Source organism: Arthrobotrys flagrans (genome assembly GCF_004000055.1).
Source record: "Arthrobotrys flagrans strain CBS H-5679 chromosome Unknown unitig_15, whole genome shotgun sequence".
In the NCBI taxonomy this organism is placed as follows: Eukaryota; Fungi; Ascomycota; class Orbiliomycetes; order Orbiliales; family Orbiliaceae; genus Arthrobotrys; species Arthrobotrys flagrans.
In genome coordinates, this window is record NW_027137545.1 from 4,359,911 (window position 1) to 4,384,993 (window position 25,083).

At 46.4% G+C, this 25,083-nt stretch overlaps 7 protein-coding genes across 7 annotated transcripts; 3 read left to right on the forward strand and 4 right to left on the reverse strand.

Moving 5' to 3' along the window:
- Window positions 1–604: 604 nt before the first annotated feature.
- Window positions 605–2,557, reverse strand: DFL_001194 (uncharacterized protein; the record flags this gene model as incomplete). The annotated part of the gene is made up of 5 exons (XM_067629776.1): window positions 605–1,285; window positions 1,341–2,115; window positions 2,178–2,304; window positions 2,377–2,413; window positions 2,471–2,557. 5 exons carry the CDS (start codon window positions 2,555–2,557, stop codon window positions 605–607), a joined length of 1,707 nt encoding a protein of 568 aa, XP_067495763.1.
- Window positions 2,558–4,052: 1,495 nt separating this feature from the next.
- DFL_001195 (uncharacterized protein) lies at window positions 4,053–5,389 on the forward strand (the record flags this gene model as incomplete). Its single annotated transcript, XM_067629777.1, has 2 exons — window positions 4,053–4,405; window positions 4,471–5,389. The coding sequence occupies 2 exons, from the start codon at window positions 4,053–4,055 to the stop codon at window positions 5,387–5,389; spliced, it is 1,272 nt and encodes a 423-aa protein (XP_067495764.1).
- A 722-nt stretch (window positions 5,390–6,111) lies between these two features.
- Window positions 6,112–7,008, reverse strand: DFL_001196 (uncharacterized protein; the record flags this gene model as incomplete). Its single annotated transcript, XM_067629778.1, has 1 exon — window positions 6,112–7,008. One exon carries the CDS (start codon window positions 7,006–7,008, stop codon window positions 6,112–6,114), a length of 897 nt encoding a protein of 298 aa, XP_067495765.1.
- Window positions 7,009–7,500: 492 nt separating this feature from the next.
- DFL_001197 (uncharacterized protein) lies at window positions 7,501–10,986 on the forward strand (the record flags this gene model as incomplete). The annotated part of the gene is made up of 5 exons (XM_067629779.1): window positions 7,501–7,734; window positions 7,844–8,109; window positions 8,180–8,793; window positions 8,884–9,929; window positions 10,018–10,986. 5 exons carry the CDS (start codon window positions 7,501–7,503, stop codon window positions 10,984–10,986), a joined length of 3,129 nt encoding a protein of 1,042 aa, XP_067495766.1.
- Window positions 10,987–11,572: 586 nt separating this feature from the next.
- DFL_001198 (uncharacterized protein) lies at window positions 11,573–12,346 on the reverse strand (the record flags this gene model as incomplete). The annotated part of the gene is made up of 1 exon (XM_067629780.1): window positions 11,573–12,346. The coding sequence occupies one exon, from the start codon at window positions 12,344–12,346 to the stop codon at window positions 11,573–11,575; it is 774 nt and encodes a 257-aa protein (XP_067495767.1).
- Window positions 12,347–13,080: 734 nt separating this feature from the next.
- On the reverse strand, window positions 13,081–15,010 carry DFL_001199 (uncharacterized protein; the record flags this gene model as incomplete). The annotated part of the gene is made up of 5 exons (XM_067629781.1): window positions 13,081–13,343; window positions 13,404–13,546; window positions 13,605–13,861; window positions 13,916–14,840; window positions 14,919–15,010. The coding sequence occupies 5 exons, from the start codon at window positions 15,008–15,010 to the stop codon at window positions 13,081–13,083; spliced, it is 1,680 nt and encodes a 559-aa protein (XP_067495768.1).
- Window positions 15,011–20,562: 5,552 nt separating this feature from the next.
- DFL_001200 (uncharacterized protein) lies at window positions 20,563–22,525 on the forward strand (the record flags this gene model as incomplete). Its single annotated transcript, XM_067629784.1, has 4 exons — window positions 20,563–20,673; window positions 20,804–22,111; window positions 22,168–22,332; window positions 22,394–22,525. 4 exons carry the CDS (start codon window positions 20,563–20,565, stop codon window positions 22,523–22,525), a joined length of 1,716 nt encoding a protein of 571 aa, XP_067495769.1.
- Between the last annotated feature and the right edge of the window lie 2,558 nt (window positions 22,526–25,083).

Genomic DNA, 25,083 nt, shown 5'->3' on the forward strand with positions numbered 1-25,083 from the left:
GTAAGCGAGCGTATGGCTTTCTCTGGAGTATTTCTCTCATGGCGTTATCTCAGAACTTGTTTATTCCGTACGTGGTTGTTATCATTTCTTTTGTGGCCATTCTATTTCCTCATCAAGTTTCTATCCACTCCGCAAAATGGCCTTGCTGGCTTCTATTTCGGTCGCAATTCCCATTTATTGTCCTTATGAATGATTTTATTCGATCCGGAACGCTGCCTTCTTACCATTTACAAAAAAAAAAAAAACCTAGAGCAGCCTCACGGCAAAGCGATGGGGTTAAACAAAAGCACTTTCTATACAGATCTATATAGGAAAATCGAATCAAGAATCCCATTTACCGAACACCATTCAGAAATGGAAATGCACAGGTGTTTTCATAACTTCTATAATCATGAATTCAAGCTATGTAGACGGACGCCACCCTCCTCTAGTTACCCTATTCTTTTGGTAGTAAAAAAAGAGTAACTCCATGTGCATCTCCAAAGGGATAAAAGGAAAAATAATAAAATAGACACAAAAGTATAATAGAAACGCATCCGAGAAATATGGAACCCCAAACCCTTTTCGGATAGTTTCTAGAAGTCGTATTCATGTCTAAAATAGTTTACTGCGCCCGTCCGGGGACAGTACCTCTGATGCCACCCTTGCCACCTATAACTCTCGCTGTGATAGTCAATGTAAGGTCACCCGCCACATTCAACATAACCTCAACCTTCTGTCCCTTCTTCACGTCCTTCAGTAGGGCTTCAGCGATGACTTTCTCGACTTCTGTGACCCTCTTAATAACCCTCTCTTCTTCTTCCTCTTCATCATCATCGTCATCTTCATCAGTACCATTAGTCTTCTCCTTAACCTCCTTTGGAGGGGTAACATCAACGCTCTCCCTCTTCGCCTCAACGATACGGATCAAAACATCACCTCCAACCTGTGTACCAACAAAGGTAGCGGTTCTTCGTGCGGGAACAGCCGTCTCAGCGTCAAGGAAGACATAGACCTTGTCCTCGGCTTTGCCCTCGTCACCTTCCGGTGAATGGATAGCTACACCGATAGGCTTAGGAAGATGAGGGGTGACGGTGACAGCGGGGTGTGTGGACTGCTCAATATCCTCGGCCTCGAATTCAGCGATCAAGGATGCTTGAATGGCGGCGCCGCGGGCGCTGAGTTCCGAGGGGTTCAAAGCGTTTGGATTAGTGGCAGGTGCCTGGACGGCTGTGTTGGACGGGAAGAGTTGTTGGATTCTGGAGGCGATCTTGGGGGTGTGGGAAGTACCACCAGCAAGGATGACCTACGAACCAAAGTTAGCTTTATAAAATCATTGGGGTTACCGTGATGGATAATACCTCGTTGATATCCGTCAAGTCCATACCGGCCTTGTTAACCACACTCTCAACCAATCCGACGATCTGATCAACCAATTTCTTCGACAATAGATCAAACCTTAACCTATTTACCGTAGAATGGAAATCGAAACCACCAGCCAGACTTTCAATGCTGATTTGAGCAGAGGTTGACAAGCTCAAAGTCTTCTTAGTAGCCTCGCATTCGAGCTTCAATTTCGCCAAGGAACGTTCATTCTCACGGGGATCAGTCTTGTGTTTCTTGATGAACTCTTTGCTAAAGTGATCAACTAGAGCATCATCAAATTGACGGCCACCGAGTTCGTAGTCGTGTTGGGTAGCGAGGAGTGTGAACATTCCGCCGCGAGAAGCGATAACAGCGGCATCGGTACGAGTACCACCGATGTCAAGGACAAGAACGGTCTTGTCAACTGGATGCGAAGTTTCTTCACGAGCAGTATACGCAAGCAGAGAAGCCACTGGCTCGTGGATAATCTGGAGAACCTCAAGCCCGGATGCCTTGGAAGCTTCAGAGAGTAGTTTTCGTTGCGCTTCCGAGAAGTCCGTAGGAACAGTAATCACACAACCATCGATTGGCTTTCCGAGGAAATCAGCAGCAGATTCTTGGAGACGCTTGATATGGCGGGTGGTAACTTCGGAAACAGTGAGGGTAGATGGCTCAGCGTCGGTCTTCTCTTCAACTGAGAATGCGACTCCGGTTTCATGCTGAATTGGGTGAGCAGAGGAGTGGGCATTTGTGGGATCGATATCGGCGAAACTACAGAGTAAATTAGTCAATATTCTATACTATATCTAGTAACTAAGGAGGCAACGACATACGATTTCCCTAGGAAGTCTCTGAAATATGCAATCGTGTTCTTTGGATTCCTGATCAATTGCGACTTCGCCTGGGCGCCATGATACTCCTCGTCTCCAACGTAAGATAATACCGATGGAATTTGACGGTCTGAGGTGTAATAACCCCGTTAGATAATTGATATCCCTTGATCGGAGAATTGGTGGGTGTATAATATCGTACCTCCTTCTTCGTTGGCAATGACTTCGGCTTTTCCGTCCTGTGAGACCAATTCAATTAGCAAATTTCTCCAAAGACGGGACCTAGAGCCACATACAAGTGAGGTAAAAGCGATAGAGCTGTTAGAATTGCCAAAGGCTATACCGATAACGGTCTTCTGCTGCGGTTCTTCAGAGTCCGACATTGTGGTCGAGGTGTGGAAATCCAGCTAATGCTGCTGCAGAATTGATTCTTAGGCCGGTGTAGAAGGTACTCGAGGATGCTTAGGTAAATGGTTATCGTAGAATACTGGACTCTTTCGAGTGAAGGAGGCCGTGAGGGACGTTGAAGGTTGGACTTGAAGATTCGTGAGAGCACCACCACGGTTCTTCCACATAAATTTCTTTAACTTTTTTTCTTAGCCACCCAAACGGCCAGGTATGGCGGCGCACCGCCACAATAGTGGAGGGGTTTCACCAGCCACGTTGCACTAGCCTCATGTTCTTTTCAGCCTTTTATAACCAAACCCGCTCGAAGAAAAAAGTATTTTTACTGGCAACCCTAGCAAATATTTGATGCGTTCTTATGACATCTATTTTTTTTCAAAGTCCTATCATGATCGTAGTTGATCTCTGACTAGCAACTGTGTTTGCTGTCTTTGGCAGGATAATCGCGCTACAGGATGTATCCAAACCCGTATATATCTGCGGGCCTACCGCTAACTTTGCTATCTATCTTAACATACATGAACTGGGTCCGCTGTACTTCCTTGTCCAAACCAACCGATTGGTTACGCTCCGGGCCGAAAAACTATCCAGAGATCTATTTCTCAAATCATGATATCAGGCAAGTACGCCATACACTGGCTTGCGCTATGTCAAATTAATGGTCTAGTAATGGCGGCCGTAGAGTCCAGATAGTGTATGCTCTTTATATTATCACACGTTCTAAACGAAACAAAGTTGGATGTATATGTGAAATATTCTCCCACCAGCCCCCTAGAAATTGTTAATTTTTAACAAACAGTTAATCTATTTCTACGATTGTTGCATCATCTATCTGTAGGTCCGTGGCCATCTATGTGCAGAATCGGTGCAAGGCGCAGCTGTAGTGATAGTTCTAGTGCCTAAGTTGCCCGGTCCACATATATATAGTCCGGTGGATAAAGACCCACGCAAAACAACTTGCCTGTTAGGTAAGTCCCCGGGATAACATAGCAAAGATATTATCCTTGGGCGGGTCGTTTGACAGCGCCCACGAGAATATTCCGATAGGCACATGACGGTCAACGAAGCTGGAGGCATCGTTGTCAGAAAATAACACATGACAACACGAACTGATCTAGATGGCCAGTGACTCGATTTTCAATATGCTAGGACAACTCGACAGCAAACACCCTTCAAAAAATCATATTTAATTAAAAGACATAGTCGTAATACTGTTGCTTATTTGTTAGCAATCTAAAGCCAAGTGTGATTTTCGGATTAGAGGCTATGGAGGCTTGTGCCAATAATTTTAAGCTGCCTACTGCAGCTGAGAACCCCTGGTGATATCAAGAATACCACAAATTTCACGGACCTTCGACAGAGATGTCGAATAAATACTAAGGATGGACTCCATACTTTCGCGCTCCAGAAAGAAACCCTCATTGTCACTCTTTAATGCATATTTGAGGTGCTTTTGCCCTAATACCTGAAAAAATGGCAGCCTGGATGAAAGATCCCTACTGGAACCTCGACTTATCGACAACATCATCATCAAACTCACCAGCTCCAGTAGCTACGTCCGCAGCTTCCAACCCACCTGAGATCCCAATTTCGACTATTGTCTACAGAACGCTTAATATAAACGAAAATCTGGTGGAATCAAAAGCCAGTTCTAACTTTAACCCTCTCATTCTTCGTCTTCGACAACAAGTTGAAGATCTACTTTCAAAGGCACCAAAACTTGATATATCATTCATTATTGCTCCAGCGTATAAATTCATTTGGGTGGCATCCGTTATCCTTACCACTTTTATCGCCATCGAGATTACTGTAGCCCTATATAAAAGGTTTGTACCATTTCTACTAATTTGAGAGAAGAAAGGGTTGCTAAGATTAATAAACGTTCCGCCAGTTACACGATGGCGAGTTCTACTACATCAGGTGGTCCAAATGGACCTGTTATCCCTATCGATCCCACCCAACCACTTCCAACACCGGTTCCAAACATCCCGGACCCACCTCCCCCGCCAACTGAACGAAGCGGTCACAGTGGATCAAGTTCCAAGAAGCGGGACGTCCGCATTAAACTTTTCAGCGAGATCTTAACTGGATACTTGACACTTATTCTCTCCGTTTCTGTCCTTTCGGGTGATAGCATCATCCTTAAGTTCCTGATGACCGGGTTGACGGGGTTCGTCGCATTGGTTTCGTTAGTGCTTCCTGACCAAGCCGAGTGGGGCCCACAACTCTACAATTTTGAGGAAGGTGGATTTGAAATGAAAGAGCTTCCGGTTATTACAACTACTTCTGCTGAAGGTGACGAAGAATGCATTTTTGAGAGGGAGGTCGAAGAGAAAGAAAGCTTGAAGAAAAGAGCAGGGACAAAGGTTAGAGAGGTGAGAGACAAAGTTGTTGAAAGGATTCAAGAAGTTGGTTCGGCCACCAAAAAGGAAGCTTTAAGCGTATCACAGAAGGTGGCGGAGGGGATCCAAGAGGCTCGCTCTGCCACTGAGAAGGAGGCTTTGAACGTATCGCAAAAAGTCAAAGGGATCATCAACTCGGTCAAAAGTGATTTCGAGGATATCAATTCTGGGGAGTCCGAGGAAGAACAACCAACTCCAGAAGACCGAGGGATTGGAAGCCCAGACGAAGATTTGAAGTCGCAGCTCAGCAGCGTTATGGCACCAATCCAGGACGTCTTGGACACCAACAGCTCAATCGCTAGGGCTTCAAGAAAGGTGGAGGAATGGCTTTTGAAGGGCGGAGACTCTTTCGGGTCAGAGATCGATGAGCAGGCGGAATCTGGTCTACACTCCAGATCCAACGAATAGACTGAATATTATCCACATTCTGAAGGTTCTCCGGCTCCTTCAACAACCCCTATGCCTACCCCTAGTGCAACTAGGCCGTGCAGTGGAAACTTTGGGCAGGGGCCATTGAGGCTGAGATGATTTTGCCAAACTAATTTTTTCTACTTTTGGTTTTTTTTTTCTACCTCTGCATATGCTTTGGCATGCGTAACGCAATTTATGGTGATGCATTTCTAAAGATGAAAGCGCTGGACTTCTCGCAATGTTTTCCTCGTATCTAATGCAAGGCGTTTGGAGTTTGCATCGAGATATTCTTTTGACGATCGCCGCAGTGTTATCAAGGAAATTCAATGTCAATTTTGGTTTTAAATATTTAAATCTGGGGCGCAAGCTCCAGCCCACCAATTTAATCGCTAAAAATTAGCAAATGTATACGTGAATGTACCCCGTTGGGTCCTTGGATTAATTGACCCAGTACTGATCAAAAGACGACATGGTTTCAATAGCTTTATCTGAGAATGTCGTTTTAGAAACTGACGTCGAAAGGCTTACGCTGAGACTCACCACGCACACGAAAAGAGAAGTTAGATCTAGAGGGTAACAAGAGTACCAAAGAAGAGATAAGTATATACACAATAGAGAAGCGATTCTAGCGCCGAACCCCATCCCCGGCTCTCATATCCGATCACAAGCATAACGAATGCCTTCATAGAACAACTCTACTCCCAAAATCCAAGCCCGAATCACCACCCAATCTTAATACCCCCTTCTGCTTTGTTTATATACCAATATAATTTTGCCTCCAGAAGCCTATTCCCTTCGTACTCCCCTCCAGGCTCTAAATATGTTAGGATGGTCAATCCAACTCGCCCCCTCTCGCCCTCTATAATCTCCTCCGCATTTTCTCCATATAACCAGTCACCTACTTCCTCCAGTATCATCTTGAACGTGACACCCTTCCCTCCATCCTCCGTCGATCCATGTATTTGGATGTAAGGTATATCATCTTCGCAACAGCAGGGACAAAACCGACAATCCTCAGACCATATTTCGTCCACTGCTACGATACTGATAGTCTCGGATGGAGGGTCGGTTACGGGCACGTTATATTTTGAACTTTTGATGATTTCTTCGTATGCTTTCTTATAATGGGCTTGATGCTGTTCTTCGGGGAGAGAAATTGCTTCTCTAGTCGCCATTTGAAGTTTTTTCTCGATTTCACTAGTAAGGGTAGTGTTGAGTATAGGCCAAAAATCCGCACCTAGTCCATGGTCGGGAACCTCAGGTGGGATCCATGAGTATAAAGTCCTAGGATTCTTTCCTGGGTGAGGAGGAGGGGTAGGTTTCCGTGCTCGCGGGACAGTCAGAGTTTCGTGTTCAGCATCCTTCGTAGGCCCATTGTAAGGCTCTGGATCTACTGTATCGGCAGTACTCTTTCGAGATTCGTAGATTTTAGATCCTTTTTGGTAGTATCTAAAGCTTCCTTGAATATTGCTCTTCTTGATTGAAGGATGTTCAGATCTCAGGCTTAGTGAATAAGGACTCCATGCTCTGCTTAGCGGACGACCGTGCGTGCTATGGAGCTGGCAAAATCTTCGTACATTCTGTGTTGTATGTTGTATTATTCGAGTACTTCTCATGATAATTCCGTATGCAGATCGAATTGTAGAAGGTTGCTCTCGTGATCATCCTCAACATTTGCAAGCAGTACCGAAATCTGGATCCTGGCCTGGTCGCACAGATCTGGAAATCGCCTTTCCCAATGTGGCAGCTTCCTAATAAAATAATAAACCAGATTTAATCTGCGTCTTGGCACCATATTAACTATTACCTAATGCGAACACTGCAACCTAGTCAACACGACGACAGATCGGGGCATCTACGACAATAAAACGGACTTCATGACGGGTTCCACATTGATCCGAGTCGCAACGCACTTTTTTGGGCTTCACTTACGTAAAGTTTGGGGGGGTTATAGACACGGCAAATTTAAATTTTCTGGGTAGTCTTATCGAGAGGCAAGGCTATAAAAGACTGCCCTCCCTCTTATTTTGCCATTCAAACAACCTAAAGATTTCATCGTTTCATCGATTCTTAAAAGGAATATATTCGTCAACAAAAGAACAATTACAATGTCCCCAAAGGAAACACCCACTGGGCAATCGGCGCCCAGCCTTCAGCGTCCTGCTCACGCAATAGATCACACCAAGGTCGTTGCCGAAACCGGCACGAACGCCATCGATGGGTTGACTTCAGCCGAAGCAGCCGAGCGGCTTCAACGACACGGGCGCAATGTCCTCGACAACACCGGCGGCGTTCGGTCCCTCGAAATCCTGATCCGTCAGGTCGCAAACCCAATGAACCTTGTAACTAACCAATCAGGATCATAAAATCCCCCAATTTGCCCTAAAATCAAAGAAACATGAGCATCGAGGGACTCACTAAGCTATCTCCCGGCTTTCCGTCTTCTTTTAGGTACTTCTTCTGGCTATGACTGCTTCTTTTGGCATCAGAGCTTGGATAGAAGGCGGTGTCGTCTCTGCGGTCATATTCTTGAATATCGTGATCGGTTTTTTCCAGGAATACCGCGCCGAATCGATTCTCGACTCCCTCAAGAGTCTGAGTTTCCCCACTGCCGTGGTAATCCGTGATGGAAAAACCGTGACCGTGCCCACAGCTGACGTTGTCGTTGGCGATATTGTGGAGATGAAAATGGGAGACACCGTGCCCGCAGATGTACGGTATGTACTCAGACCCCTTTTAAATATATTCGTTGTGCTTACTCGGACACTGACGCGTGTGAGGTCCCAGATTGATTGAAGCCGTGAATTTTGAAACAGATGAGGCTCTACTTACCGGTGAATCTTTGCCTGTCCGAAAGGACGCCGATGAAGTTTACGACGTTGATACGGGAGCCGGTGATCGCCTTAATGTGGCGTACAGCTCTACGACCATAACTAAGGGAAGGGCGAAGGGAGTCATCTATGCCATCGGGATGAAAACAGAGATTGGACTTATAGCTGCAAGCCTCCAGCAAAAACGGACTTCCAGGACGGCTCAACGCCTAGGTGATAACGAAAAGAGACCTCATAAGATTGTCAAAGCTTGGAGCTCAATTGCCCTGGACTCAGTTAAAGCCTTCTTCGGTCTAAATGTCGGGACTCCGCTGCAGCAAAGGATGGCTAAGCTCGCAATATTCCTATTTGGGACAGCCATATTATGCACAATTATCGTCCTCGCCGCCAATAAGTTTAGTTCGAGCCAAGAAGTCATCATATACGCAGTTGCGACAGGACTTTCCATGATTCCAGCCAGCTTGTTGGTAGTTCTTACAATTACCTTAGCAGCGGGAACGAACCAAATGGCAAAGAGGCATGTTATCGTTAGAAACCCTAAGAGTTTGGAAGCCCTCGGGGCTGTCACGGGTAAGAATATTACCAATTTTAGCAATGTCTCTTCCTGACCACCAGGGTGCCCGAGTGACATGTCGTGGTCAATACTAATGCCCAGTTTAGACATTTGCTCCGACAAAACAGGAACCCTAACCCAAGGTAAAATGGTCGCAAGAAAGGCATGGATTCCATCTATCGGAACATATTCCGTAGATACGGGTAGCGAACCGTTTAATCCTCAACTTGGGACAGTGTACCTCAGCCAAAGCACCCCTGGCTCGCTGGCAGGCAACGACTCGAACCTCGGAGATGCCGAGGACGCTAGAACCAGCACTAAGAGGAATTCTCAACTTAGGAAATTCCTAGACGTAGCCGCCCTAGCGAACCTCGCCGAAGTTCACCAAAACGACGAAGGCAAATGGGTTGCTCGCGGTGACCCAACTGAAATCGCTATCCAAGTGCTTTCATCTCGATTCGGTTGGAACAGAAATGGGCTTGTAGGATCAGGCTGGAGACACGTAGCAGAGTTTCCATTTGATTCCGGCGTCAAGAAAATGTCCGTCGTATTCGCTAATAAGGCCGGCGAGAGTTACATCTTCACCAAAGGTGCTGTTGAGAAAATTGTTGCATCCTGCACAACGGTTCAGCTCAACAGGGAAGGAGTCGTTTCAATGACAGACGACCTTCGAGATGAGATCCTCAAGAATATGGAAGCACTCGCCGGCATGGGCCTTCGAGTTTTAGCACTTGCAAGCAAGCGATATCACGAAGAAATTATTCCTTCACAAGAAAGAAGAGACGAGATCGAAAGCCAGCTTGAATTTCAAGGTCTCATTGGCCTATACGACCCCCCGCGGCCAGAGTCTAAGGGCTCAGTTGCACAATGTCATAAAGCGGGAGTTACTGTGCATATGGTGACTGGTGACCATCCTAAAACTGCGAGGGCAATCGCTGAGGAGGTTGGGATTCTACCATCAGCCTCTGAAGTTGCTCTACTCAGTCGGGAGGTATCCGATTCGCTTGTTATGACTGCTAGCCAATTCGATGGCTTGACCGATGACCAGATTGATGCTTTACCCGCGCTTCCACTCGTAGTTGCCAGATGTGCACCGAGTACGAAGGTCAGGATGATTGAGGCTTTGCATCGACGCGAAAAGTTTTGCGCAATGGTAAGCTTCCGCTCTCTTAATATTGTTCTTCCACCCATGGCTTTGGTAAGGTAGTTGATCGAGCTAACTCGAGGTCATATAAATATAGACAGGTGATGGAGTAAATGATTCTCCTTCTCTTAAGCACGCAGATGTCGGAATTGCCATGGGCCAGTCCGGTTCGGACGTAGCTAAGGCTGCATCTGATATCGTTCTTACCGATGACAATTTCGCCAGCATCCTGAACGCATTAGAGGAAGGACGCCGAATGTTTGATAACATCCAGAAAGTCCTCTGCCACTTACTAGCACAGAACTTGGCGCAGGCCGTAACCTTGTTGATTGGCCTTGGTTTCAAAGACGCATCTGGAACCTCCGTGTTTCCCATCACACCCGTTGAAATCATGTGGATTATCACTGTTACAGGTGGTACACCAGACATGGGACTAGGTTTCGAAAAAGCCGCACCAGATATTTTAACTCGCCCACCAGTTGGCCGACAAGGGATATTCTCGCTCGAAGTCATGATCGATATGATCGTTTACGGCGTTTGGATTGGTGCCCTCTGTCTCTCATCCTTTACCTTGGTGCTCTACGGATTCAATAATCAAGATGGAAACCCACTTGGCTTTAATTGCAATCATGAATATACACTTCAATGCGATGCTGTCTTCCGGGCACGAGCAACATGTTTCGTCTGTTTAATGTGGTTCTTGCTCTTCCTTGCCTGGGAGCTGGTTGATCTGCGCCGCAGTTTCTTTTACTTGCACGCTTCCGATGTCGCAGATGGAGAGCAGGTGAAGAAGCGAAAGGTGTTTACTCAGTGGGCTGTTGATATATGGAGGAATCGGTTCCTATTCTGGGCCGTTATCATTGGGTTCTGCTCGGTGTTTCCAGTGCTTTATATCCCGGTTGTTAATACTCGAGTGTTTAAGCACAAGGGGATTACTTGGGAGTGGGGGGTTGCTTTTGTGGCTTTCTTCCTGTTTTTTGCGGGAGTTGAGACTTGGAAGTGGTTGAAGAGAGCGTGGTTTAGGAGGCAGGCAAGGAAGCAACGTGATACTGCGGGGAATGCTTGATTGTCTCGTCGCCAGAATCTTCAACTGTGATGCTTGAGGGATGACTCTATACGGAACGAGACTTAGAATTTATATCCTATAATCTTGGAGCTTTGCCTTTGCACTCAAACCAGCGTGCAAGGTAGGGATAAAGAAAATCCGTTTCCTCAAACCTGTCAGCGCATCTGGAGAACTAGTGAAGAAAAGTTATAAAACTTTGCAATATATTTCACTTTCGAAATATATTAATATCATATGAAAATCTTGTCTCCAGTAACAAAACTTCTCCACCGGAACCTTTTAAGCTCGTTACTTGAAATTGAAACTAGGACATACTACTTCTCATTTACCTTTGCCATAACGCTATCTTTTTTAATATAGGTTTTCTGTATCCCGCCGGGATGAACTTGCGGACCAATTCCAAATTCAACCTACGATATGTTTATTATGAAACATTGAAATATATTCAACATGTCAGCCAAGCGATAGAATTAAAGTAAAAGAATTGCTAATTCCTCATATATGCACAGGAATGTGTATAACCTTCCTTATGCTGCCTCTATATTCTCGCTCATCGCCTCTGTAGAGCCTGGTGGAATACCAGTGCTCACGACAATTTCATCCTATCATCACCATCCTCTTTAACATACATAAACCTCCCACCCCCCACCAACGGCTTCGCAAAGTACAAAAACAACTTCAGCCCCATAATCGATTCAACCCCAGTTTCCGGATCCTTCGAATCAGTCATAAAGTTAAACTTCACAACTCCCGCCTCTCCAGCCGGAAGACCCTCCACCGTCCTTCCCAACGCAGACTCTTGTCCTAATCCCAATGGCTCCTCTTGATCAGGTCCATACAACCACGTTGCAACCCTCTGTAACAAAACCTTGTAGGTCACCACCCCACCTATTACATCCTCAGCGACAATTTTTAGCTGTGGAAGGTCGTCAGGTAAACAACATGGACACTCGAGTCCGGCGTCGTCATCTTGGCCCTCGTGGTCTACAGCTACTATTGTAATATGTGGACATGGAGGGAGTGTCAATGAAATGTCGTATTCAGGTCTATTCGATAGTTCGGTAAGCTTTTTGATGTAGTATTTGCGTAATGAGGTGGTCGATATTCCGACTGAAGCATCGATCGAAGAATTTGTGATGGCGTTTAGGGAGGTGATTAGGTCGGTCCAGAAGGCGTGATTGAGGTAGTAGTGGTGATATTGGATATCGTCGTCATAGTCTTCTTCCTCGTCATCATCGGAGTTAGAGGAGATGTCGGTGTTTGTGGCGGCTTCGTTGTCGGAGTTGATATCGAAGGTGTCGTTAGAGGGTAATGTGGGGGTTGGGCTGCGGGAGAGAGCAGTAGCGGATTCGGTGGCCATCTTGGATTGTATGTGTAAATTTTGGTGTGATGTGATTGCAAGATGTGAATGAAAGCATTCAAAGGCTGGTCAGAGGTCTTATAATTAGTGTTCGCACCGCAGAATATATCGAAATCTCTTGATGCTGAAAGCGGGGGTGAAATGCGTTGGATGTGGTATTTTGATACTAGTTCGCACAGCGCGCGGTGAAGAGGACAGTTGAAAGTCCGGAAACTGAGGATGTCTACGCTGATACTTATACTGCTTGCTGGGCAGAATCTTACATAATTCCGATCCAGCAAAAAAAACTTTTTCTAGAGTGAATCATACCTGGGTATCACAGAATTATTGACTATGTGTAGGTATGGAGCCGCAGAGCTGAGCAAACCCGGATAAGATCTTTCAGGTCGCCTAGCAGCTTCCGAGACCATGCCTGGCTAGTCTGCAAGTCTGACAGGACCCCACCACCACCACCCTAATCCGTACCTAAGTACTAAGTAAGGTCACGGAAGTACTTAGGTAGTAGTTACTATCTTTATCATTTACCAAATTCAACCACGATATGTTGACAATGACTACGAATGCGAAATAGTTCTCGTTTGCAACTAAGTGTACCGGCTATTCAATTTCGTAGAATGGGATCTCAAGGCTGATTTATGCAAAACTATTTACAGCATCCTCGCCCATATAAGGTCTATTACTAGTCTAGACTCTTGTTAGATATTTCCAAATCCAAGCTATGCCAATCTGAAAATTTACGGCCTCAATCTCTGTGGGTCACGTGGGAATGCGCTGCCCCGTCTGATGTTTCCAAGTCCCAGCCATAGGAACACGACTCTCTCGAGACCGATACCGCCACCGGCATGTGGTGGGGCACCGTATTTGAAGGCATCGACGTAGTCGACTAGACCCGGGCCGGTTGGGTCGACCCCAAGAGTCTTCATTCGCTCCGCCAATAGTGCAGAGTCGTGGACACGCTGGGCGCCGGACAAAATTTCCTGGCCACGCATGAAGAAGTCTATCATAGGATTTAGATATTGCGAAATTATATAGAAGAAGTATTAGAGGGGGTATTTACCGTAAGAGTTTGAGTAATTGGGGTCATTGGGGTCGGGCATAGTGTAGAAGGGTCGAACGCTCAACGGGAACTTGTCGAGGATATAGAAGTCGGTATCGTACTTCTCAAGAACAAGTTGCCCGAGGAACTTCTCGTTTTCGGTGCTACAAACCCAGTGAGTACTTGATCCTAGAGCTGATGAATGATGGTTCCAAGGTTTACCTTAAATCTTCAAGTGGCTCGACCTCGCGGCCAGCCTCTTGGAGCATCTTGATACCCTCGGCGAATGTCAAAACGAGAGGTTTGCCGTCCTTTGGAATCTTGAATTCTTCGACTGGATATTGCTTCCTAACGGTAGCGATTTCTTCAGCGTACCTCTCCTTCAACCCATTGAAGATAAAGATAAGCATTTCTCCGATGAGCTCCATAACTTCATGGTAGTGCTCCTCGAATGCCATTTCCAGATCGAGACCAGTGAACTACTCTTCATGGTTAACCAAGTCACAAAATGAAGCGAGCGGGCGGGATTATACCTCGGTCATATGGCGAGGCGTATTGCTATCCTCGGCTCTGAAGACAGGAGCGATCTCGAAAACCTTCTCAAAGTCACCAGCAATGAGCATCTGCTTGTACAGCTGTGGGCTCTGTGCGAGGTAAGCCTTCCTATTGAAGTATGTAACCTCGAAGACATTGGCGCCACCTTCACTAGGAGCACCGAGAAGCTTTGGGGTGTGCACTTCCACGAACCCTCGGGCAGACAAGAACTCCTTGAATAGCCCACAAACGCCACTCGATACCCTGAAAATGGCTTGGTTTGTAACAGTTCGGAAATCGATCACTCTGTTATCGAGCTTGGTAGCTAGAGAAGTGATTGGAAGCCCAAGTTTCTGGGCTTCTTCTTCCGACCTCGATGCATCTTCAATCTGGATGGGTAATGCACCAGCTTCAGATATTATGAATAACTTGGAGATGTGAATCTCAACATCCTGAACGGTGGTCGACTTGATGGGTTCGTATGGCTTTGCGACAACACCGTGAACAAGGACAATTGACTCCAAATTGATAGAAGCAGCCCACTTCACCATCTGTTTCGAAACGCTACCGTCGCCCTGAACCGACAGCAGGGCCTGTATCGTCTGGTGCTGCTGTCTCAATTCCAAGAAGGTCATCTTGTTACCCTGAGCACGGGCATTGTGGACCCTAGCTCGGAACAAAATTTCCTTGCCCTCATCATCCGCCTTGAGGCCACCGAAAGCAATCCTAACGGCGCCGGTACGGTCAGTGGAACGGTTTAACGGGAGTTTCCCGTAGTTTTCTGACGCCGTGTCGACGTTGGCAGCTTCACGTGCAGCCTTAGCGGCAGCCTCTTGCTCTGCTCGTTTCGCTGCTTTTTCGGCCTTTTCTTTCTCCTTTTGAAGTTTCTTCAAAGCATTCTTCGAAAGAGGTTTACCGTCCTCACTATCCGGGAGCGAGTGTAGATATTAGCGGAACAATCGATCAATATCGGGAACTATGGTGGGGTAGTGGGGCAAGTACCCAAGTGGGACATCCTCTTGAACGGCAAGTTTTTCGACACCAGCCTCGATAGGCTGCTCTGGAGCCTTTGATGAAGACGCTTCGGACGACATTGTAAGATATAATGTAGTGGTTACGTCCAATTGACTCTGTTATCGGAGATGATGTTGGCGGGTAGGATGTGTTGGTGAGTCAAAAAATTGTCCATGACGGCAAGCTGCTGTCTTTGATCGCATCGCGCTTGGCGGCTATGCAATATACTGGGATAGTTCTTCAATAGCGGAAGTTCAAGGCATTTGGTACGAAAATGATGGAATTCTATAATTACAGTATGTATGTACAATATGATATCAATTATCGCAGTTGCTAGAGCTTCCCAGCAAAGCTTACATGCGGAAAGCTATAGTAAGGCAGCACGTGACCTTATATTTGCTGAATACCATGCTATCCCACTTCCCCCTTAGAAATTGCATGTTGAAACTGCATAACTCAGTCCATAGCTTTTCACAAGCAGCATCATATGCATGAGGCGATACGGTGGGATGATTTGAGACGCCGAGTATTACAAATACCGAGAGGAGGTTGACATTCGGGGATTCTTCAGGCGAGTGGCGTCAAAAGCCTACATACAATGCTCCGTAAGTAACCGTCCTCCGGGAGCCAATAAGTGCATGAATGTGATATACCTGATAATCGAGGGCTTTGGCTCGCTATGGGTGTATCCGATATAGAGAATCAAAGGAAGATAGCCACTATCGGAAACGAAAAAGTGTCCGTCAGCATCATCCCAAGGGTATGGCATATGGGTGGAGGCGCAGAATCCAGTCCCGCGGATTTAGAACCTATAGCTGGTACATACTAATGAATAGCAGCCCTTGAAATATCAATAATACGAGTAATTCGCTCCTGGATCATATCACAATTTCAATTAGCCTGAAACATTCGGACACGGAGGAGATTGAAGCTGCATAGTCACCAGCAGAGCCGTTCAAGGGCAATGCTGCTAGCTGAGAAGTAGGGCGCAAGCCCAGCTGAAAAGGCGGAGGAAGTAGCCAACCTTGGTTTCCTCTGAAATCTGCATGTTGGGCAAACGGTGGGACTCGATAACCCCTGATTCGCTGGTGATTTGGGTGCGGGTGAATGATGATCTGGGAGGATGCAAGTCCGAGTTCACGAGTTCAATTCGAGACCGTCGACGTCTCAAGTCTGGTGGTGGTGCAGGGCTGTAGATGGTATGGTGTCGTAGAATCCGAATTAAAAACCTGAATTTTCAAGTCGCTTATCGGTGATAAGATCAAGGCGGTCTCCTGCAGCAAACAACACACTGCGCCCCAGGTTGACGACACGCAACACAGAACGAAGAAATGTACTGTGAGACCCTTCTTAACAAGCCACCAGTATAGCCTCCTTAATCTTAACGACGAACCAGAGGTCTTCCCGGACCGTCGGGTTTCAGATCTCTAATATGTAGAAGCACCCCGGCCACCCGTCTACCGCCCGGGACATCCACATCGCTAAAAGATGCTGCCTCGGGGCCAAAACGGTTTGTTCCCTTTTCATCCTAACCGTATAGCTCGATATTTCCGCTTTGAGTCTGAAGGTTAATAGAGTGTGGCGTTCTGAACAGCATGCACTGCGTGGATCACGGATGGCAGTAGGCAGGAACAGAGGAATGAATGAAGGAACAAATCGAAAGCAACATCGGCCGATATTCATGCTATAGTATCGAGGTACTATAGGGGAGAATGCTTTCTATTTGCTTATCCAGCAAGGGGAAGCGAACGCTTCAGTTTTGTTCTTTCTCAAACCCTGTCGGAATCTAGCAAACCCCCGGCCAATGAGATCTTTCCGATCTCTGTCGGAATGCCATGGGTATGGTCATCGGCAGGAAATGCATCTCCTCGCGCGGAAACCGTGATTGAAACCGTTATCACTCTTGTCAGGGCACACGGGGTATGTGTCGTTGGCTTTACCGCATACATACGTTTTAGATTGTACGCAGCGGCCGTTAAGCTTCTTTGCAACCGTGCGAACCGTTAATCATGATGTCTTTTAGAGGCCGCCACCTTCATCGCTCGCTCACAATCGATAACTTTGCGAAGCAATGAGATTTTGCCACAACGAAGTACGAGTTTGGCATTCTGATCCAGTCTCCCTTCAGTGACTGTATCATTTGGGAATCATTCTGCGACGCTAAGTCTTTTGGCACTCGCTTGGCTCCGAGAAATAGCGTTAATTAACGGCCTTGTCAATTTAAAAATCCAGGGACATTTTTCAATTTGAAAGAAAACCGGAGAAAACAGTCCCTCGAATCCCTCAACAAGCTCTATATATTATGCATCCGACTGACTGGATGCTTAAGACGCCTCATAAGAGGTAGACCCGTCTGACAGGGCTGCTGTTGTCACAGAAGACGACAAGATAATGATTCTGTGCTTCAGAACTTCTACGGTCATCCTCGGTTCTCGACGATCATTTTAACGTGGGGTTGCCTTGATCCCCCACACCCTTTGTAGCTATTGAAAAAGAGTTCTTACCATCGGGAAACTGGTTCGAATCTAATAAGCGGCGCCCCACTAGGTCCGTATCTGTCCAAGATATTCGATCCAAGATACGTTTCATCTGTCGACAGAAAATATTACGACTCTGAGACCAGCAAAGGGAACTGCCTTCCGTCACGGGGCGAAAACAAGTAACTGTTCCCGCATCGCTCGCCATGAACGTGAGAGCCTAAACCCATTGCGAGATTTGATGATCTGTGCAAAAGCGGCATCAAGCCAAGGGTACCAAGCTTAGCCCAGGGGTATTCGACCCGGAGCCCATGTAACGATGTCCGTGTCCTCTAACTGCCCAGCCACAATTAAACTCAATTTCCTCAAAACAGACGGGGCTGCTGGTGGAATTCAGTGGCGAATTGAGCGGTCTTTGGTGTATCATTACGCGGCACCAGCCAGCAGAAAATCTTTCCGACGCTGGCTGAGGGCGATATTCATTGCATTGCTGCAAGAAAGGCATCGGTAGGCAGTAGGCTGCCATGAATCCTCTTTGGGAATCACAAGCCTTCCCCTTTTGGAACCGCTGGTTCCCAAAAGGGGTTTATCGGACATCGCTGAGGAAACGAAACATGTGTGATACAGGCGATTAATTGGCGGACATCCTCAACCGAACTTGACCGAAATCCATCGTTCGATCTCATGGTCCATATTCCTTTTGATTGTATAACCCTTCCTTGTCCTGCAGCAGGCGAAATTGGTTGTGCTGCTACCCGATGCACGCCAAGGATTTGTTAACCATCTTTGGACGGCACTTGCCCCGTCAGTAAAGGGAAAGGATTTTCGATCTGAACTTGCTCCAGATCTTGCTTTCTGGTCTAGTGCTGTTATCCAGCGAATCAGAGCGCATAGCAGACCGCCCTCCTTCACAAAAAAAAGACTCTCTTAAATCCGCACAACGGTTCAACTTTCACCCATTGTTAGGAGACCGTTGCTAATATATTCCCACACTATATCTAAAAACTTTGCCCAGCTATGAACGGTTAGACGATCTGTTGGACCAAATAATACGGCGACCTAAACCGCCTGATCCACTTAACGAACAAGCAAGTCCTCGGAAGATGCTCGTGATGCTTTGAGCGAGAGCCGGCAAAACAAGGATTTCGAGATAGGATGCTACGGCTCTATAGAAGGGAAAGATGTCTCTGGAATATCCCGGGAAGAATTTCCCCACCCCTTCCGCCTAGTAGACCCTCGAAATCGACTGATCAGAACTTACCCGCCAGATCGAAAAAAAAAATCGGCGGGAACTGCCGTTGCAGCACACGCGAACCGTTTTTGCGCCCGCCTGTTGGCACTTTTACAAGCCGAAACCTGAACAAACAAACGGTTTTCTGGTTGTGGAGCAGTTTACAACCGAAGAATGCTGATTGGACACCAGGCAGAGCAAAATTGGATGGCCCTTGGTGAAATTTGAGCTTTTACCCTTAACCTTGTAGCATTGCAAGAGAAGCCATAACGCGATTTTGGTGCAACGTCGATATACAAAGGATACATTGTACGACCATCTACTTGTGCCTTGAGGGAGGCGTCACATCTACAGTACATAGTACATTCCGGGGACACGGTTCACCACAACACCACCCGCAGGTCGACCCACATCAAAGACACAGCAGATATTTACAATACAACAAGCACCCAACAGAAACAATAACATGGTTCGGGCTATTTGTCCAACAATCGCTTCTGCCGATCATACCCTCCTGCGTCGCTACCGCCTCGCAAGCAGTGTCTAAATATCCTTCTGTTCGAATCAGACCCACCCTTCGTCGACTTCTGTATGTACCTACCAGTCGTGCATCGGAGCTAACAAGCAAGAAATTTCGCGGATTCCTTGTTTCTTTGAAGTATCTGTTACCATCATTTTCCATCGCATTCCTTGTCGTCTCAACTGCCATTGGTGAAAAAATATCAGCTGGACAGCCAACCTCTCAGTCTATAAAAATCATCATTACTTTTTTATTTGGTTCTTTCTGGTTCATATCGAATCTGGTTTACCCAACCCCAGCTCCCAGCCCGCAACGAAATTAAGACGAACCCCTCAGCTCCTCGACGCCGCCAATTTAGTTCACTCGTCTACAAACTAAACTCGCCAGACAAACAGTTTAAGCATGCATCTATAACAAAACTTCTAATATACGGACGGTGTATAAAACAACTTTAATTCCTTAGTACTTTGTTCACTCCTCGGTTCTTTCTTTTTCTTTTTCTTCTTGTTCTTTGGCTCCCGGAGGGTGTGGCTTTGACAAACTCCCCCCCAGACGACCTTTGGCCCAAGGCCACAGGACCGTACAGTCGTGGGCGTGGTGGACCTGGCAGTCTTGGACCGACAATCACCCTCCAAAAGATGGATACAGAACTATCTTTCCCCTTGTCCACTATCTTTTTGATCAACTTCCTTCTACTCGAAACTGTGGGGCGTCTTCCATTGCTTCTGTTTGTTCGTTCATATTGACATCAACCCGCTATATTCTAAGGCTTTCCGATCCCAACTAGTTTTTGTTTTTCTGCTTCCTTGTGCGATTTCGGAGATCTTTTGGTTCTTTAACTATTGTCTCGTATCGCTTCGGTACCAGGCACACTACCCAGCCCGTTGGAAGTGCCATCCACACCAACTCGAACCATAAAACAATACCTGGACGCACAAGTTGTTTTTTCCTAACCAGCTAATAAGCTATTAAGAATCCCTTCGCACCTCATTCTCGACGCTGCAGCTTAGTCGGAATTTACTTTTCTCGAACCCAAACCACTGGATTTTTAAATCGTGCAGCTTGCCCTATCAGAAATCTGATCCGCATTTCTCGTGCATACCGACACCCAATAACTTACATTATCGCCACACAGTCCTCAATACGGTCGTAAACAAAAATCAACCACGTATTTTCATTCGCATCCCGTCAACATCTGTGCATTCCATTGTCATCCCTCCAGCCTTAAATTTTCTTTCTACCGAGTCGATTAATACATAAAAGGTCCTCAATTAACACTAAAAACTGAAAGCAACAAAAAAAAAACCATCTAAGGTTGGTTGACGAACCGACCAGGAGGACACCCTTTTCAGCAGGGTCGATATGCCGTATAGCGGTAATATTTTAGCCCACCGGGGCCCGGTGATGAATTTTTCTACCATCAATACTGCTACCGAAAGCACAACTATTTTAGTTAGGCTTAAGCCGGATACGGTCACATTAGATATACCATTTAACAGAGTCACAACATGGAACGTAAGCTGACCCTTTCACCCCCATCGTTGGAGCCTGCCGGATGCATTTTCGAGTTCTCGATATGATCTACCCTGCCATGTTTGTTTGGAGGATATTGTGAAAGCTACGACTGACATGTCACTTCTGCCAGCGATTAATACAAACATTATTTGATATATATATGCGGAATAATCCCGGTTCAAGCCATCTCACAATCGAAGATGCTCTATACAATATCAAAATTACAAACGATCGTACTCAAGGAATTATTCTCCCGGAGATTTGGCCTGATTTTATCAACCCACAAGTTAGAATTGCGGCAGAATTCAATGAACCTTTCCGTTCTCCGCCATGGTACTCAAAATTCGATGCTAAAACCAAGAGGGAGGAAGACGACGTTCAAATGATGGAAGCTGGAGTGGTAGCATGCGGTATCGAATCGAAACTTGGAGGATTTGTCGAAACCGCAGGCTGGAGGCAACCAACCCGACTATTAGGACCACCACCATCAAAGGCAGACGATATCGAGCCTTTTACTTTCCTATCGGCTCCTGCAAGCACTGTTCCTGCATCATCTTTTACATTTACATCTACTATCCCAAATTCCTGGACTTCAATGGAAACCGAAAAGCCTCGCTTACGGCTTCATGCTGGTATGAATCGAACCCCGCCGGTCTCTGACGTATTCTCTGAGGCCATACCAGAACGCCGCAGCGTGTCTCGGGAACCTACAACGGAGTCTATGCTCGAAAGAAGTGCATCTCCGCCTTCCATTCAGTTCCGAAACCCATTTCCTCACTCGACTATATCTGGCTCATCTCCTGCTACAGCGTCTGTTTTTCCACAACGATTCACACCTGTCAGGCACATTCCGGCCCCTGATTCAAGTTCAAGGACTCCTACACAGAGCCCCGAGTGTAGCGGCTGGCCGGCCAGAGATGCAAATCCCAGGCCTGCAAAGAGAAAGCGTGATGACGGTGATAGGATAGGATCATCACCAATGGAGGCCTACATGGAGCCTCCTCGCAAATCAAGATCCCCATTCCATTCCTTTGACTCGAGTGATGGCATCTCGAGAGCACAGTCCATAGAAACGGAGTCCTCTGACCAAGTCGGAAGGGTCCCCAATCCAGTCCCCAAAACGAGGACGGGCGACACTCTTCCAACTAAAACTATGGTCATTCATAGAAAACTTCTATTGATTGACTCGATCGGTGCAGGAGAATTGGTCAAGATTGTTGAAACCAGAGACGGCGATCTAATTGTGATCCGAGATGATGAAGAACCAGAAGAACTCATGGCACGACGGGGATCCGATGCCAGCACGACCTCAACCTTCGGTTCGAAGGAGAAGGAAATCGGGACCACAAAGACAGGGAAAAAACGAGCCCACGGTGAACTCCACGCCGAAGAGTTGGTTCGAATTTGGCCTGGAGGTGGTCCCGAGCCATTAGCCAAGGTAAGGCGGTCTATCATTCGTCTAGGCAGCTTGAATTCTAACAATATGTATTCTAGCGAACGAAAGCAAAGCAGTACGACGGGCTTGCTGTGGAGCAAAAAGTCAAGATCCAAAAATTCGTCCAGGAACAACATATCATTCGCATCGATCACTTCACAAATCCGGTCATCCAGGAATGGAAAACACGAATCATTCCTGAAGCCGACCCGAAACAAACCGAGGTATGCACTTCTCTGCCCTTCTAGCTCTCAGTGCATCGCGTGTCTAACTCGAACTGTTTAGGAATACCTCGAAGAAGTCGCTTCAAACATGTACAACGATACCAGGAAGAAGAAAGAAGCGTATCGTCTATTTATGGAGCACCACAACCATAGCCACAAGAGTTCCGATGCACGTCCCAGCACTAAGGCATGAATATGCCTTCAAACGATTCCACGGTTTTTTTTTTTAAAAAAAAAACACTACATAGCTTATAGAACGGATACACCACACCGCCTAATTTCCCCAAATAGCATTTCTAATTTGTGACCTTTAGCGAGGCAGACATTTACGGGCTTCTCCACATTTTCCTTTGTTCATTGTACATTTCTATCCTTTTTGATCCCTTTCAGGATGCCGATGATACCCTTTAGCGATGTATCTGTTACTGTTTTCTCGTTTTGGTTTTCGAAATTTCTTCAGCTCACATTTCCCAAAAGTAGGGGGCGGGTTTGAGTCGCACCTCGAGGCCGCACTGGTTCACAGGTAGCGTGGCGACTCGAGCAAGGCGTATACGTGTACAAAAAAAAAGAACAGCGCGGTATTTTGGTTTTTCATGTATCTTTGTTATACTATACTTTCCACAGGCTTTGCAGGAGTTTTGCTTTACATATGTGTTTACCTCTTGGGTGGCGTTCCGATCTTTTGTTTTTGAGCTACCAGTCGATTTTTATTTACATCCACCCTGAAACTTGTCAAAAGGTATACCGGTGCTAAACCTTTCCTTTTCGTTCCGAGAGTTTGGGCTTTTTTTTTTTTGTTAATTCTATGGGAGGCAATTAACGGCGTTCATGTATACTTTGCATCTAATTCACCACATCCCAATACTTCACGGAAATTTATTGGATGGAAAAGGGGATCTCTGCAGATTGCTTGCCTTGCGAGCCTATTTTATTTAGTCTTTCATCACATCCCCACAAATATTTCATAATCCAATGTGCCTAATACCACGTGCACAAATTAATCTCGTCCTCAGTATAAAAATCCTCGATATGCATGCACATTCCGCCCACCCATCCACCACAGAACGCTCGATCGAAACTCACGTAATCGAATCTTGCATAAACCCCATGCAGGACCCCACTTGCCCATCATACTCCTCCCACCCCTCGCGTCCGGCGAAGAGGGACAGAAGAAGGAGCGTATCCCGTGCCTTGCGAACATGTTTTGGTCTAGCATGGGTGTGATGTATCATGTACGATGGCATCAGTCAATGTATCGGATTGGGAACATGTAGCCGCGGAATGCACCTTGCTGGCAGGCATCAAATTTATCATGACAAGTGGTTTACAGATCGTGTATGTATGCGAGACGGCCTGGTAAGGGCAGGAGCACATGGGCTAGGTTGAAATGGCTCTATACCCTCATTCTCGTGTGGATATCGGATTTGATCTGTACGGATAGTTTCAACTGCTGAGTTGCGCCAGGGAGACCTAGGGATCGATCGAGGGACGTACATTTTACACAAGTAGAGAGAGTGAAAAAAGAGGGCTTGGGTGAGCTAATTACAAGGCAGGAGAATGATGGCAAAGAAGGGACTTGAGAGCCTGTGTAATCTACGGGGGTATGATTAATCAATTACATGATCGGTACCCGTATAACGGGTTAATAGAAGCTTGTGTATGCCATGCGGTTGTGGTGGTGGTGGAAAGGACGAACCCCGTTTGGTTCGTGATCAATGTTTTCTGTGATTTGGGCCAAGGACCTTTCAATCCAGATAAGGTTTTGTTACGAGGGTGGCTGGTTACACAGGAAGCGGGTGCGGGTGAGCGAGAGAAATGTTCGGTCTCTTCTAGCATCGGACGATTAAAGGCCGAAATGATCGAAGCATCGATGACAGTGGAGGCTTGAAGTGAGGCGGGTAAGAAAGGGGACCATTTACACCCGTTTCGTGGTCCATACGCACACACAAGAAGGACGCTAGGACGCCGATGCTCAAAGCACTACCAGATTTTAATTTGGATCTTTCCGATCCAATGAAGTTTGGGAATTTACATCTTGACACGGCATGATGTTGAACTAGTTCGCGCGGGGATACCTACATCCACAAGCAAGCCCTTGCTCTTCACCAAAGGGAAGAGAAACAATAGCCCTTGGTCACTCGATAGAGTAATGGTCAGAGTGGTTTCTCTATCACCAGGGGTTTCTTATCGGCAAAGTCGCGTATCAAAAAAAAAGAAGAGGAGGCTGGCCTATCAAAACGATATCGATACTGGTGGGGGAAATGTACGTAAAGTCCTAGGAATATCATCGGGTTACACCACCATAATCCATAATCGCAACCAAAAAATCCCACGATCCAAAGGGCCTTAGGATTGTTTTGGATGTGTCAAGTGAGGGGTTAACCGACCAAACTTCACCGACGCATGGTGCGCGGAGTCGGCTTCTCGAATACCCATCAATGATGCTTGCATGAACCAAGTTCATGCATGAGATAGTCGATGCATGCGAAGCCCTCAAGATTTTGAACTTGATATCGAGATATCCCTTTCGGTTAGCGCTAGAGCTTTGCCTCGAATGGCGCTGTAGAATTTTTTTGATCAATTGAAAATCGTTTGCGATTTGGTTTTCAACCAGTCCAATTTCTCTCCCTCTCTCATAACTGAAAATAATATTGAAAATTGACCCGTGCGTTATCAAAAGACTTCGATAGCTACACGATCCGGACGTCAATACCCGTCCCGCAGATCTTAGGTTTCAACCATCTTTGGATC